Here is a 15466-nt window from a genome sequence, read left to right as displayed (position 1 = left end):
CCATGGCAACATGACAAACACAACACCCCATTCATGGAGAGGAGAGGGAGATGCCTGTGTGTAGGTGTGGAGTGTGTTTGTTGATGTACTTCGGTGTATTGTCAGTTGAGCTCTGTCACATGGTTCCAGCAGATAAGAAAGTTTCAACTCTTCTTCTTTCACCATGCATTACGTTCAGTACACCCTGGTTTTACTTTCTCTCATACTCTGCTCCGTTATCAAAGAGCTGATGACTCTGAGTATGAAGTTTGAATCCATCTAGATATAAATTAATAAGGCCTCTGGATGGATCTTCACAGATAGGTGAAGAGAGCGTGCCTCTGCTTTCAGGAGGAATCAAAATGACCTCGGGGTAGAGCTTAGCAGTGACATTTATTATCCAGGAGGTAGAATCTCATTTCCCCTAACATGAAGAACATCAGCTGCTCTCTGCATCTTCCCGAGGGGCTGAAACATGGCTTTACATTTGTTAGAATTATGTGATAATGCTCAGGGATGCCAGTTGTTTTGCTGTACCAAGTTCATTCAGCACGCTCTGCCCTCCTGTTACGACAGGAGTTTCCTCCTGAGGGCGAGGAGAAGCCAGGCTTTCCCTGATTTTTCAGAGCACTTTCAGGCGCTTTGTTAAACAGTTTATGTTTTTATTCTGTGCTGTAGCTATATTCTCTTATCTTAAGTCATCTCTACTTTTTAACTATATTATTAAATCATGGATAGCAGAAAACTTTTACAGCTCGACCAGTACAAAACAGGTTTGGACATTGTTACTGAAGCTTAGAGAGACACTGTTTGCAAAACCTCAAGCTCTGGCTCTGAATGTTAGCAGGCAGTAAAAAGTTTAGAGGGCTGAGTATCTGCCCTGGCAATGTTCTTTCAGTTCAGTATTTGTGTCTGCAGTTTCAACGTTGTTATCCTCGCCGAACACTAAGTAGATCTTTTGTCATCTCAGAGATAAGCGCCATTGCTTGCTCTGCACGTCAATCATCAAGCTCACTTCTTCAGGTGACAGAGCTTATTACTGACTGTTGATCTGTGGACAGCGCCCCCCACTTTCTGCTGCACGCTACCCCACTCTCATATAGCTGTGCATAATTGCTGTTGATTTGTGATACGCTAGCTTAACCTTACAGAGTTTGCACCACACTTCACCATTTTTATGTATTTATTTTTTTGTGAAAGACAAAACCATTGTTGCACACTGTCCCAATTTTTTGATGTAAACAATGATTCAAATATGATTTGAATATTTGAAAATCATTGCCCATCCCTGTTCATTAGGTCAAGAAACTACATGTGACATTTGTTTCTGTACTTTTTGTGTTCAAGATCTTGTAAAAAAGGCTTTTTATCATTTATCAAAACTCTTTTCTTGGTTTTCCTCAAAAAAGAAAACAAAAATCCATGGAGCCGGGTGACAAAAATAATAATTTTTTTTTTCTTTCAAGAGTCTAATCACTTCTTGACTCTACCTCTTGACATATTTTACAGTCCCTGAAAGAAATACACAAGAACGGCAGCTGTCAATCATTGTTAAACGTTACGTAAAACCTCATTTCTAACCTCTTATAACTAATGTAAACGAAACTCTTCATAAAAAAAGAGCACTTGACTACAAGGCAGCCAAACTTTACCTTCAAACCACCACAACAATCAGATGTGAGAAACATTTCAACAAGGTGTATTAATTTTTTAGCTTTTTTTAGCTCATCTGGAATGACTGGAGAGTCTGATTCTTTGATCTATACTGCAGCCAGTCACCAGGGGGAGCAGTTTTTGTGGGGACCTCACTTTGAGCTGAGGACGATGACGTCCATTTTTCTTTACTGTCCATGGTGGGGAGGGGTTACTTCATTTTTTATTTTTACTATTTTTAACATTTCCTCAATGTACAGCTCTTGTGTTACTTGTGTCTTGTATGGAAAGTGCTTTAAAAATAAAGTTTAAATCACGTTGACAGGTGAAGTTGACATCCCTGAGTGGAAAAAAACAAAACTCACAATGATCTAATCACAAAGTTTGTGGTCACTAAAAAAAACTGGTGTCTGAGGATGCCAAAAGAAGCCAGCTGACCTCAGGCCTAACTTTAATAAAATCAAAGCATGTAATGACAAAGATATGATTCAGCCTCAAACCAAAGTATATTAGCAGGTGCAGATACAGAAAATGGAAATCTAGAGTTTGAGCAAAAAAGAAAAAAACAGAAATAGAAATCATTAAGCAGCTTCTCCTCAGCAGTTTAAAATTAAACCTGACAGAAAGCCAACTCCAAAGCAGAATCGGAGCATGGAGAGAGGGGGGAAAGGAAGCAGCCAGACTTTTAAGAGGGAAATTATGGACACAAGGAGTGACAAGCTGGCAGGACTGAACCCTGGCTGGCGTTTTTCTGGACGTGCTTACTCTGTGACAAGGACTGAACAATCCCTGGGTCAGGATTCATCCTCACTGCCAGCCTCTCACTGACAAACACAGAGGAGCGCGGTTAAACACAGAGCCCCACAGACTGATTGTTGTTGCATAATGAATATTTCCCCTGGTTTCAATGTGGGGAGAATGGAAAGCATGTGAAGCAAGTGCTTATTAAGGAGAGATTTTACAGCATTGAATGAATGCTTTTTGCTTTTTATTTAGTTATTAAAGCCATAAAGCAGCTCGGGGAAGTTATGCTTTTGTTGAAGAGGTGGCTGCGTCAACAACAGAGTGAGACTGTTTAATGTGGTGTGTGCACGTTTGGCATCAGTATGATAACAATGGGAGCTTTGGTTACGTTGCCCGTTGGAGCAGCATCGTACGCTTTCTGTGAATCCTCCTCCACCGTTTACCAGGAGCAGGTAAATTAAAAGTTTGAACATTTATTTGATTGAATTGGTTCCTTTGAGTGTGGTTAATTCATGAATAAATTCTCTGTTAATACTTCAACCTCTGGTGCAATAAATTTGAGTTATTATGGTAATTTATTTTTTTTGTGTGTGTGTGTGTGTGTGTGTGAGTGTGTGTGTGGGAAAGGGAGGCTCTGTCTGAACTATTTTAATGTAACAGCAGCTTTGCAGTTGCACAGAGCTGGCAGGAGGTTTCTGTGGATCCTTAAAGTATCTATTGTTAGTATTGTGGACTCTTGTTAACTGGGTAAGAGGAAAAGAAGTGACAACACCCCAGTGGATCTATATACAGTGCTGTGGATTTTACAAGGCTCTTTTACATAAGGGACGGCTAGCTTGTAAAAAGTGGAAAGTGTACGTGTGGGGGTGTGAGGGGTCTGAATCGGATAGCCCACCTCAGATATTTTACCAGTCCAGCTGGCGCCTCCTTGCCGCTCCTCCTTCTGTCTTTTTTACTTTCTCTCGCCATCAACAACGCTCTCAGATTGTGTGAGAAAAGACTTTGTGACACTGTTTTTTTCTTCCCCTCATGTTGTTTCTTGCTCCCAGCTCTCACCCACTGCTTTTTCCTCCCTTTCCAGGCCCGTGCTGTTTTTCCTCCATGCCTCTCATCTTTCACCCTCAGACAGTTCAGAGTCTTTTCCTCCTCCCTCCATTTTTTTTCCATCTGTCTCTTTCGTTCTGTCCGCCTCCTGCTGCTCTGGTGTCTGTCTACAGGTGGAAAATGTCCAGCAGATGCTTTGGCCATGACCCAGAGAGCTGCTGACTTTATTACCATGGCAGCTCTTTATTATCATGGAAAGCGTTTATCAGTGCAGGGACCAGCGTCCTGATATCTGGTCCTGGTCCAGCTGGCATATGTGCTAACATAAACACACCCTCGCCACTGAAGAGAATTCCCAAAGGGCTTTCCTGATCCACTTTCCTCTGAGGTACATCTTGTGATTTTAATTTAGCACTGAAGTTTATGTAATCAGCCACAAAGCAGTCTGGAAACGGATCAAATGTACCATACTGCAGTTTCTACACCTCCACGCTCATCACATCAACAAATCTGGCACGAAAAAGTTGCAAGAAACACAAAACACAACATGGATTTAAAGGCAAACAGCGGTCAGGTCCCTCACACATATGTACGAGCCAACTGTTCTCCAACTGACAAAACTAAACACCTCCAATTTCACAGCAACACTCTTCAAATGCAAACACACAACAGCAACTTCCAACATACCAACTCCCACAAACACAGAAACTACTTCACTTCTCTCCATAAACATGGAGGCCTTATCTCCTCACTCAGTCTCACAGCCCACATCCACACGTCTCTCATCAGGCAGAGCTTTGTCCTACCGTCTTTGCGGTACAGGTTGATCTCCACTTTCCTCTCCTCCGACCCCAGCAGGGCTTGAGCCATCTGGGCGATGGCCAGTCGCTTGGTGTCGGGTCCGTACAGAAAGTTGCAGGTGCACGGCTTCTGCATGATCTCAGCCCGGGAGTAACCGCACATGTGGCAGAAGCCATCGTTGCAGAAGATGATGGCGCAGTTCTCAACTCTAGCATTAGCTATGACGAACTTTCGGCCTGCGGAGGAAGGGAGAAGAAGTTAACTTCACTTTTCATAGACGCAGCAATAACATCTCATTAACAGTTCAGAAAGAACGTGTGAGATGAACAAATGAGCAAATTATTGCAATGCTGCAAAGCATCTCTACAGAAGATTTAAAGTACAAAAGGTCTGAAGCAGAGGCACACCACTGGAATTTATCTCAGTCACAACTGGACCAAACTTAACTGCTTGGAAATACTAAACTCACCCACAGACAGCATAATTGTCTCTCCTTACTTTGAATACATCTGCAACAAAATGAGCCGCTATTAAAAATCTCAGTTTGGTCTCATTTGTGCGCTGCAGGACATCCAAATGATGATTACAAAATCATGTTATTGATTTTCTCTTTGTGTAGTTCATGCCTCTCTGACCTAAGAACATAAACCACAAAGTCCATCTAATTGCCAAAACTGACCATAAAATAATGTTAATGAATGCTTAATGGGGTAAACTATGTGTTTCCAGGGACCAATAGAAGAAGGCACACACACATATGTAATTAATGTGACAAAAATACATCAAAACATAACAAATTCAACATAAATGTATTCACAAGAGTTGCTGTAAAAACTTAAACCCAACATGCAGCAGTTTAATGATTAACAAGATTTAAAAAAAATAATAATAATAAATAAATAAATAAACTTGTAAGTAGACAAAAAACTCAAATATCAAGAGAAAGGTCACAGCATTTTGATTTGACATGATAAAAATCAGATACAGGTGTGGTATGTACGAGAGTACTTTTAGGGATTTGAACCATGTAGAATTACACTTTTAAATACTACCCTACAACCCTGCACTAAGTGTTTGATTTAATGATGGAGTCCTGAAAATCAACTAAAAGCAACTAAACAGAACATTCAACATAAAGTAAAATAAAAAATCCAGTTTAAACATGATCAAAGTTAACATCAAGGATTGACTCCTCTAACCAGGTGCTCCTCTGACCAGCCCAGCACAGGTGGACTCGATCAAAGTAATCAGTGCTGTGGGGAAAGGGGTCATGTAAGCAGGCATGGGGAAATCTTTGAACAGACTCTAACAGTTAAGAAAACTTATGGACAATCAATTGTTAAGTCTGTTAGCCAAAAGAAAATTACATTACATTATTTATTGTACATTTGTTTTTACTAGCATGTATTACTGTACGTACGCAACGATTTTTCAGCAAATGTGGCACTTATTCCTCATGTTTTCCTTGTAAACTTCATACACGTACTTATACAGGTAGAGCCAGAGAGAGGTCACACTTAAATCCCAACCTTTACAGACTACTTGCCTTGTAGAAGGAAGCATTTATTGCGTTGTGTTTAGGTCTAAGTTTCATTACATTTGCCATTAGCATTAAGGTTTGCCACGTCTGGTCACCTCCCACAAACTCTGCGTTTGGTCAACTCAACCCAAAATTGCAAATGATAAATTCTTGATAGATAGTTAAGTCTTCAGCGGAAACGTCATTTTTCTAACTTTCAAACACAGGTTTTCGAGCCTTGAAAGCTAACGTTAAGCTGTAAGCTTGAGTTAACTTTTAGAGTAAAACGTACACTCGTACCTTATCACGTCTCAGGCACGCGCTCAAATATTTAAAAATGTCTCCCTACCCTACGGTTCTTCTTCAAGCGTTTACCTTTCCTGCTACCGTCTCTCTTACAAAATAAGAGACCTACTTTCAAAATAACTTGAAGTACAAGCTGACAGAAATACACAGAAAGCATTTTCATACTATTTCACCTAGTTTTCACCTTCAACGCTGAGAGGTCAGGAGCCTGTTGCAGCAGCTCCGGGTAACTTTATCCTGTTTACTGTCTTCAGAATTCAAGGACTCGGTCACACTGGCCATCAAAAAAACCTTGCCGTGCTGGAGAGAGGCCTACAGCCAGCGCTCACACTACTCCAATATGAAACAGACTTTAGCAGGTATCACCCACGCGCATGGCCCACTGACGTCGTCGGGAAGCGTCTGTTTAAATGAAGCGTGTTCTCATCAGGGTCAGCACAATGAGACAGAGAGCTCTGCTAAAACTTTAGAGACCTTTTTGACTTATGGTAAGTCGGTTTAGCCCGATACAGCTCTCTTACACCCCGCTTTCTTTAAAATGATTGTCGAGAGATGCGCTCGCGGCAATCATGCGTCATGGATTACATGCGCTGTCCGCGTGCTTGTGCTCGTGCATGACGTAAACCGTGCGAAGCCTACCTCTCCGAAGCGTGCCAAAGCAGACATGTCACCTAATCAATAACTCTACATTCCTGCATCATATATAAATATTTACTGTGTGATTCCATTAACACTGGTGTGTAAATATATGGTAGTTATCTGATTCTGTTCTCATTTGTCATAATCTGTTTATTCTTTTTAAGTCTCTTTATTGTATTTATTCTGTTGTATTCTATCTCTTAAATCTTAAAATCTAAACCTTTTTTCCACTCTTTTTTATATTTTGGTTATTGTGTATGATTTGAAGATGCAAAAAAACAAGATTTCCCCCCTGTTGATCAAAGGAGTGTCTTATCTTGTTTTATGTTTTATGCACTGCAGTGGCATCAACTGATCAATATTATTCCTGTTAATATATAAGACTATTTTTGCTGCAGTTTCTAAATTTCAATGCCCATAGCTTTATATCAAACATGAAGCGTGAATGTAAATAAAAGTTGTTCAGAGCAAACTGCTGCTGAAAGTGAAGAAGCTGTGTCCTCCACAGAGCTCTGATGTGTGTGTCTCTTTGAACCACTTACAGCAGAAGGAGCCATTTGACTCCATGGCCTCTGCTCAATGTCAATGGGTGATCTTAATGCATTCAGAGAGCTGCTGCTGTGCCTGAGTACACACACACACACGCACACACACACTTATGCACAGGCCCTTTACCCAGCAAAGTGACTATTTACTTTCAGTATCAAGTGGATAAAATAATTTCCAAATTGACCAAGGTGAATCTCTCCTGTGTGCAGTGGGAAAACATACAAACATAAATAAGTGTATCTGGGGCCTGTGTGGATGTGTGATTGTGTTGGTGCTCCAGAAAAGTGATGAATGGCCTCAAACAAAGAGCTATAAGCTCCGGAGGAGACCCAACACACCCTGTTACTTTAACTCAGCACTGGCTCCTCTGGGAGGAAGCGTGCACCCATTAATAGTCGTATGAACGGTTGGGGGAAATAGAAAAAGCATGTGACAGGGAAAGGGCGGGTGATGTGAGGGACAGCAGGAGGGCTGGATGAGGATGAATAAAGGGGTGGATAAAGGGATGGAAATAGGATGGTTGGAGAGAAGGACTCTGGGAGGGAAGAATGACAGGAAAGTGCAGATAAAGTGAGTTAAAGGGAGGGGAGAGAATGACAAAGAATTGAGAGAGAATGAATGGAGGGAGATTCGGCAGAGGAGATAAGGAGAAGTGGGGATGGAGAATAAGTGATTTGTCCGGGGATGGGAGGCTGAGGAATAATCTCACCACATTTCTCATGAATTGGCCTGCACCAAGTAAATGGTCTGGAGATGAAAGAGGAAAACCATTCATGTTTTATCAGAGCTTTGTCAGAACATGCTTCATTTGTGGGGCTGAATTCAGCTCAGTTTAATTCAAAACGTCGTCCATTTTCCACAGACAGCAACTATATCCAGTCTCCAGATATCAGCAGATACACACAGAAGAAGACGGAGGGACGGAGAAGAAGGCATTTAAAGGCAGGTAGCTGCACAGTCATCACCACAAAGTTTGTAGTTAAATGTTGAAACAGTGAGAGTTGGCTCGCTCTTAGATTTACTGCTGTCTCAGTGTGAAATGTTCCAGGAAAACAAATGGAGGGAGAATGCAAATGAGCTGCTGATTTACCTCTAAGCTTGTTAGTGAGGCATTAAACCATAAAAATTAAGACTTCAATGCTAAAGAGGATCATTTTACAAGCCAAATTTCACAGTGGCTTTCAGTGATTGATGTGCTTAATTTAGGTCCCCCACATCCTGGACTCAAATTTTCCCCAGAGCACTCAAATGAATACAACTTTAACAGTGTCTGAGCAATGAACATGACCTTATCTGACCAACCTTGAGTCAACATGCTCAGTCGATGTGTTATTTTTCTATTCCTATTACGTATAAGTATGCCTTTATTTGTGGAATTGAATGAAAAAACTATGTCTATGGCTGTAACTGCAAGATGAATGCAACAAATCACCACTCTTTTTTGCATTCAGTGTCCATCTGATACCTGACTTGAAGCCATGCTCAGTCTTGTTAAAGTTCATCCAAAGCTTAATCCAACAAGAAGCCTGAGGTCATCCTCCTGCAGGCCTTCAGTAGTGTTCAAAGCAATAATAACTCCAAGTCAAGAAAGTTTATTGACCAGACTGTACAGAGCATAAAGAGATGGATGGCACAACTGCTCCCCAGCAGTGACACCAGATCCTCAGAACTCCCCAACAGTATAGGTCATAAAGCCTCTGCCTCCTCAACTACAACAGATAATAATGGATAACAAGTTTAGTTTAAGAAAAAGTGGAAAGAAAAGATAAAATAAGACAATTATTTAATTCTTCCCACATCAGGGAAATTTCAGAAAGAAAAGTATAGCAGGAAACAAGTAAGGATGGGTACTTTTCACATTTGAAATGATACAGTACTGATGCGCAGCACCTGGCAATCAGTACTGGTATTAACGGTACCAGTATTAGGTACTTTGTTGTTTTATGTGGTAAAAAATATCAGTTCATGTCCAGTATGGAAAATCACCTACTCTCCACTCCATCACAGTCACAAGGATCCATTTTGGTATCTAAACATGGTACCTTTTGATTTTACATGAATTGGTTCCCGGTACTTTTGACAGAATTCAGTCGGTACCTATAAAGCAGGGGTCTCAAACTCATGCCATGGAGGGCCGAGAGGCTGCAGGTTTTCTTTCCAACCAGACACTCCACCAGCTGAATTCACTGATTAGTCCCTGCTCTCTGCTTGAAGGTGAGGTAATCAGTGAAATCAGCTGGTGGAGTTTCTGGTTGGAAAGAAAACCTGCAGCCTCTTGGCCCTCCATGGCACGAGTTTGAGACCCCTGCTATAAAGGTACCCAATTCGGTACCCATCCCAAGAAACAAGCAGTGTATAGTGCAATATATATATATATATATATATATATATATATATATATATATATATATATATATATATATATATATATATATATATAATGTGAAAAAAAAAGAAAAAATAATCTATTTAATCAAAGGCTTTGTAATCTATTAATCGTAATCAATCATAGATCACCACTTGGCATGAGAAGAAGATTTTTTTTTTAATCAAAATGGAGTAAAGGTGCCCTCAAAGAGAAGAGAAAATGAAACTTACCTATCTTTAAAACCTGTCAATTTTTTAAACACATTTTTTCTGTAATTAATCAATTGATTGTAGTTAACACGTTTTTGTCCCAGCAGTAGTAAAGACAGAATAACATAATAAGCGGAACTAAAATAAACTTGTGATGAACAATTTAACCACAAAAAATATGTCGAATCAATATACAAGTACAAAATGTGTACAGAATAATAATATAATAATAACCACACAGGTTAAACTAATTACAGAATAAGATGTGGTGGTGAGGTTTTGCACATGATAAGGCTGCACCAGTTCTTAAACTGACACTGTATTTGAAACAGGTTACTGCACATTTGGAGGACAAAGGGTTTCAGTAAACAGGAGTTAAATTAGTTAACTTTAGTTAAATGAAGTAGCTATCAAAGTTTTATTAAAATAATTAAAAGATCTGTTAACATATTCTGCTATTGCATTCATCACTGGGAGTGACATTGGTCCACTCAGATAGTTTTCTCACATGCCTTAGCTCCAAAATAAGTCAATAATGTGATATACCAGCTCTAATAAAGGGTATTTAAAATTCAATTTTAAAAAAGTGCAAATAAAGGTGAGCTAACAATGTTTGCGTCAATAAATGCCACCATCAGATAACATCTACATTCTATGAATCGAATAAATATTTACTACACAAAACGTTATACAAATCATATAACACTGATATAAAACCTATTTCTCCACACAGAACATCTAAAAAGAAATTACATTAATGACCCTTAATGACTGTGTGAAATAATTTTGCCTATTTAAAAGGTTAGGACATTTTGCAGCTTTAAGAAGTTTTCTGTCTGATCTTGTTTGCTTCTGTTTTCAACTATTACAATCCCCCAGGTGGTCTCTGAGCACATTTGAAAGATGTTAAAGAGGCCAACCTTCAAGAAAGAAATGTTCATTGTAATGAGAAAAACTTCTTTGAGAAGTTGGAGAGTATTCCTGTAAGTTTTTCATGAGATAAGTTTTTGTGGTTGCCTTGAATAAAGTTCCATGACCCTCAGACTCTTATAGTTTACATAAATAACATAAAGCTGGAGATAAATCTTCCTCAAGGACTGGCCGTGAAAGGGGAAACGCAGCTTCTTCTTGTAATAAGCTCTTAGAGATTTACATTTTTTTATTGCTTTTTGCACAGTATGGATGGCTGATGATCTGGGGAAAGTTTAAGTACATCCAAAGTCGTGTTTTTTGTGTCTGCAATGTTTCTTGAGTCAAACCTGAGATACAGAGTGACTGAATTGAAAGTCTTAATCCTGCTAAAGGATTGAATGTTTGTTTATTTCTTAATCTGTGTTGTGATTTTTCTTGTGCGACGTTCATTCAGTAAATCCAAACAGGCACTGTACTGGGCAGCATAAAGCGTGCCATAAGTCAAAAGAGGCCCACATCAGAATCGAAACGACCAATGCCAATGAATAAATGAGAACCATGAGTACTGTGAAACACGTCAGACTGAGCCATCATAACTCTGAGGGTGAGAGGAGCTGAATAAAATGGATCAGGCAGATTGATTCACCAACAGTATAAGGGCTACTCCGTCAAATCCCCCTTCAAATGTGCAGCAGAGATGTGGACTGTGCTGGTATGAGGCTTTTATTCCAATCATTGACCAAGACTGAGCTCCCTCTGAGAGGGGGAAAATCAGTTCATTTGTCCAAGTTTCACAGTCTGGGGTGAGTGGTCTGAATGAAAACTACGACCTGAACCTTCTGTGATGGTTGGTCATCAAGTTGTGTTTGACATCAACTTCACAGTTACACTCTGACTAGATTCAGCTGGAGATATGCAATAGAGCAAGGTATTGTCCAAAAGAACTTCTTTATTCAAGCATTAATTTCTAATTTTGGAACACTAAATTTTTTGTGAGGACTTTCCATTGGTCATGGATTGAATTGAAATCTTTGGTTAGAATCAGGGGAGAAAAACTCCATTTCCCGTGAGCATCGTCACCCACTGTCATAAAGATATGGGTCTTACCAAGGCGTGGGTGTGTTTGTTTTGAGCCAAGTTAATGGAGAGCAAATCTTCTTTTTAACTCTACTTTTCATTGTTCAAGAAAACATTTCCCAGGATACAAAAGAACAAAACTTTGTACTCTTGAATCATTTCTGTTGGTTAACCTTCCTAAGGTGACAAGACAAACTGGTTTATTGTCACCCATCACCAGTGTTGAGAGTAATGGTATTAAAAATAATGACATTACACATGATGTTGTTGTTTTTCAGTAACAGGAGCTCTAATGAATCATTATTTCGTCTTTACCGACAGTGAAATCAGACACATACATAACACTGATCAGCTAAAGGTAGAGTAAAGTTTTATAGTAAGCCAATCTGAAAAAACTGAACTTCAGGGATGGCTCTGGTGCATTTGGACATATAGTGATGAGTGCACATTTAAACACAGAATTCCAAAAGCCGTTTCACAAGTTTTATTGCATCGTGTCTATGCAGGTTTAGGGATGGATTCAGATTATTTTTTATATATAATGCATTGATCCATCCGGTACAAAAAGAAAACTTAAGCCGCATTTTCACCAAGCAGACCGGTTCAGTTCGTCTCGGTATGGCAGCATTTTGTAGCGTTACCACTGACTTATCCCAGGACAGATCCCTAAATAACCCATACGAGCCGTCCAACTTTTTGGGACCCTGTCGTATGGGTGTCAGACTGAACCGATCCACTCACGGAAGGTGGAGCTACAACACTGCAGACGGTTGATTGGTCAAAAGAATCGTCACTTATCCCAACAGCAGCTACATTTCTCCTGGTGGCACACAGACTTCTCTGAAACAAAGCTTGATTGCACTTTGTAACAGAGATAAGACTGATAAGATAATCAGTATAAGACTGACATTATTTCAAGACCTGTGGGGAACAAAAATCTAATAGTGCTATAAATAACAAGTAAAGTTTTTAGTTTTCAGCTCTTTAAATGTGGTTGGAGACTTTCTTTATGCAAACAAAATTAAAGCTTCCTCCTCAGTAGGATGGATTTTTAATTATCTAAGAAGTCAACCAAATGAATTCCTGGCACCAAAACTTTGAAAATGGATCTCAGCATGAATGCATACCAGCCAGACGACATGCATGAGCAAATTTAGACAGTGTCAGTGTTTAAACCACAGTGTCTGCAGTTATTAAATGTGTTTGGTTGCTAAGTGAGACTGACTGCATGGTGCATGCTTCTTTGCAATACATATACCATCACAGTCATGTTAATTTCCACAAGTGAATAATTTGACCTAAAGGTGTCACTTTACTTCATACTTAACTACAAATACTTTTTTGTTTTTATTTTGCAAAAACTATGATCAATTTTTCATTTAATGTAGGAAACACCTGCTTGGGCTTTCAGAGTGTTGCAGTAAATTAAATATATCTAACCTGAGTTTGTTAACTTCCACCTGTAAACGAGTGTCCACATTCAGCCTCCTGTTGCTCCGTGTTTGGTGTGTACAAGCTGCCAGGGGAAATATGTGGTTATCTGACAGCTAAATGCTCCACATGTGAAGCAGCCCCTGACAGTGTCTGTTTGCTGTGGTTCTGCATAGCAGATATTTTTCTGTGGTGTCTTTGCAGAGGGAGCTTTTTCTCAAAACAGCCGCCTACCGTTGCCAAAAACAATTCTTTCACTCTGAACCAAAACAGTAAAGTCGTGGGCCAGACAGCTAAACAATGGACTTGAAGTTATTTTATGGGCCTTTAAAGCTGAGGGACTGCAGACCCAGCTGAAATTTTTCAGGGTCATCACTCTAAACAACACCTTCCCTATTGCAGCGCTGTTTTACATTGCCCTTTGATACATTGGTCTTAAAAAAGTATCTGTGATAGCTGCCTTAAGCCTCGTCCTGTAAACTGAACTAATGGGTTTAACTTTAACTATCTTCTTCGGGACTTTCTGAGACAGTTTCTCAAACTTTTGAGCTGTTTCTGTCAGCTCAGCAGATCTGGTCAAGTAAGAAATGTCGTCCATTTCTTTGAGAGCGGTCTGAGCCAAATGTGCTTTTCTGAGGTGAGATGTGCTCTGGATGAAAGCTGTTTTTTCAGAGAGATTAGCTTTTTTTCCAGAGATTTTACTGTGATTATCAGCATCAGAAATACTTTATTAATCCCCTAGGGGAAAATGCTCTGTACTCCTGAATCCCATTCAAGGTGTTTGAAATACAGAAAGTACAAAATATAAAATATAAGATATATGCAAGAACAAAGTATAACCACAAATGTCGCAATAAAAATTGAATATAAGCATTTCGTTTTTACTGTGACACTCATGGTTATATCTTTTAACTTTCATTTATTTTGTACTGTATTATTCCACAGAATTATGGCATCTCCTCTCTGAAATAAAAAGCATCCAGGTGTAGGGATGGGAATTGAATTGGGTACTTTTATAGGTACCACCCAAATTCTGCCTGTAGTACTGGGTTTCTATTCATAAAAATCAAAAGGTACCATGTTTAGGTACCTAAATGCATCCTTGTGGCTGTGAGGAAGAGAAAGAGTAGCTGATTTTCCATGCTGGACATGAACACAGCAACGCAAGTTTAAATATGGAGAAATAAATATGTCGAACTGAAAAACTTTGAGATTTTAACATTAAACAAATTAACATTTATCATCACATAAACACACAAAAATTGGTACCCCTGAGTATGGATACTAGCGCCAGGTGCCGGTCATCTGTTCTGCATCATTTCAAATGTGAAAGGTATCCATCTCTATCCACAGAGATGGCAAGTTATGAAGTACAAATACTCCGTTGCTATACTTAAGCAGATTTTTCAGGTACTTTGTACTTGAAGTATTTATTTCTTTGACCATTTTTTACTTCTACTCTGTTGCATTTTCAGCATAAATATCTTACTCCTTAAATTTCCCAAAGAGGCTTGTTACTTTATGCAAAGCCTGAGCGTATACATTTTTATTGTATGCGTGTCAAATGTTTTGGGTTTTGAAAGACGCAGGTGGACACGCAGCTGTGTGTGTGTGTGTGTGTGTGTGTGTGTGTGTGTGTGTGTGTGTGTGTGTGCGTGTGTGTGTGTGTGTGTGTGTGTGTGTGTGTGTGTGTGTGTGTGTGTGTGTGTGTGTACAAGCCTGTGCGTGTGGTGTGTGTGTCACAGCAGGTCTGCCACTCCATCCACACCTGTTATATCACTCTGAGAAGATGTTTGAAACGAACAACAGTGAGGGTCCCACACAGGCACAGGAGCAGCACCCATGGCCTTATTTGAAAGCTTTTTAAGTTTGTTGGTGCTAAAATCATCTCCCGGCGTATGGGCTACATCTTGTGTAAACCAAAACTCCAGGAAGTATTTGGCGTTCAAGAACAGTCCATCAAGTACATTAGGACACTTGGCATGTAGTGTTTGTTCAAACATTAACATCGCTGAAGTAGATTCCATATAAATGATCCTGTATTACAGCCAGTGAATTGTGCAACAGGGATACTTTTTACTTTCAAAAGTACTTTTGAGTACATTTTAGATCCTGTACTTTTTACTTTTACTCAAGTAGTTATTTGGATCAGAACTTTTTTACTTTTACTCAAGCCATTTTTTTACATATGTATTTTACTTGTAATCAAGTAAGTAATCTGGGTATTTTTGCCAT

General features: G+C 39.5%; 1 protein-coding gene across 1 annotated transcript in view; it reads right to left on the bottom strand.

Moving 5' to 3' along the window:
• The window catches only part of kcnh2b (potassium voltage-gated channel, subfamily H (eag-related), member 2b), a 434397-nt gene that overhangs the window by 379496 nt on the left and 39435 nt on the right, over nucleotides 1–15466 (bottom strand). The window contains exon 2 of the mRNA XM_074692997.1: nucleotides 4227–4457. Coding sequence (XP_074549098.1) covers nucleotides 4227–4457 — 231 coding nt within the window. The remainder of the gene's footprint in view (nucleotides 1–4226; nucleotides 4458–15466) is intronic.

Source organism: Halichoeres trimaculatus, unplaced genomic scaffold (assembly GCF_033239565.1).
Source record: "Halichoeres trimaculatus isolate MK-OKI-2021-1 unplaced genomic scaffold, fHalTri1.1 fHalTri1_scaffold_18, whole genome shotgun sequence".
Classification (NCBI taxonomy): domain Eukaryota; kingdom Metazoa; phylum Chordata; class Actinopteri; order Labriformes; family Labridae; genus Halichoeres; species Halichoeres trimaculatus.
This window is presented reverse-complemented; position numbering and strand designations above follow the sequence as displayed.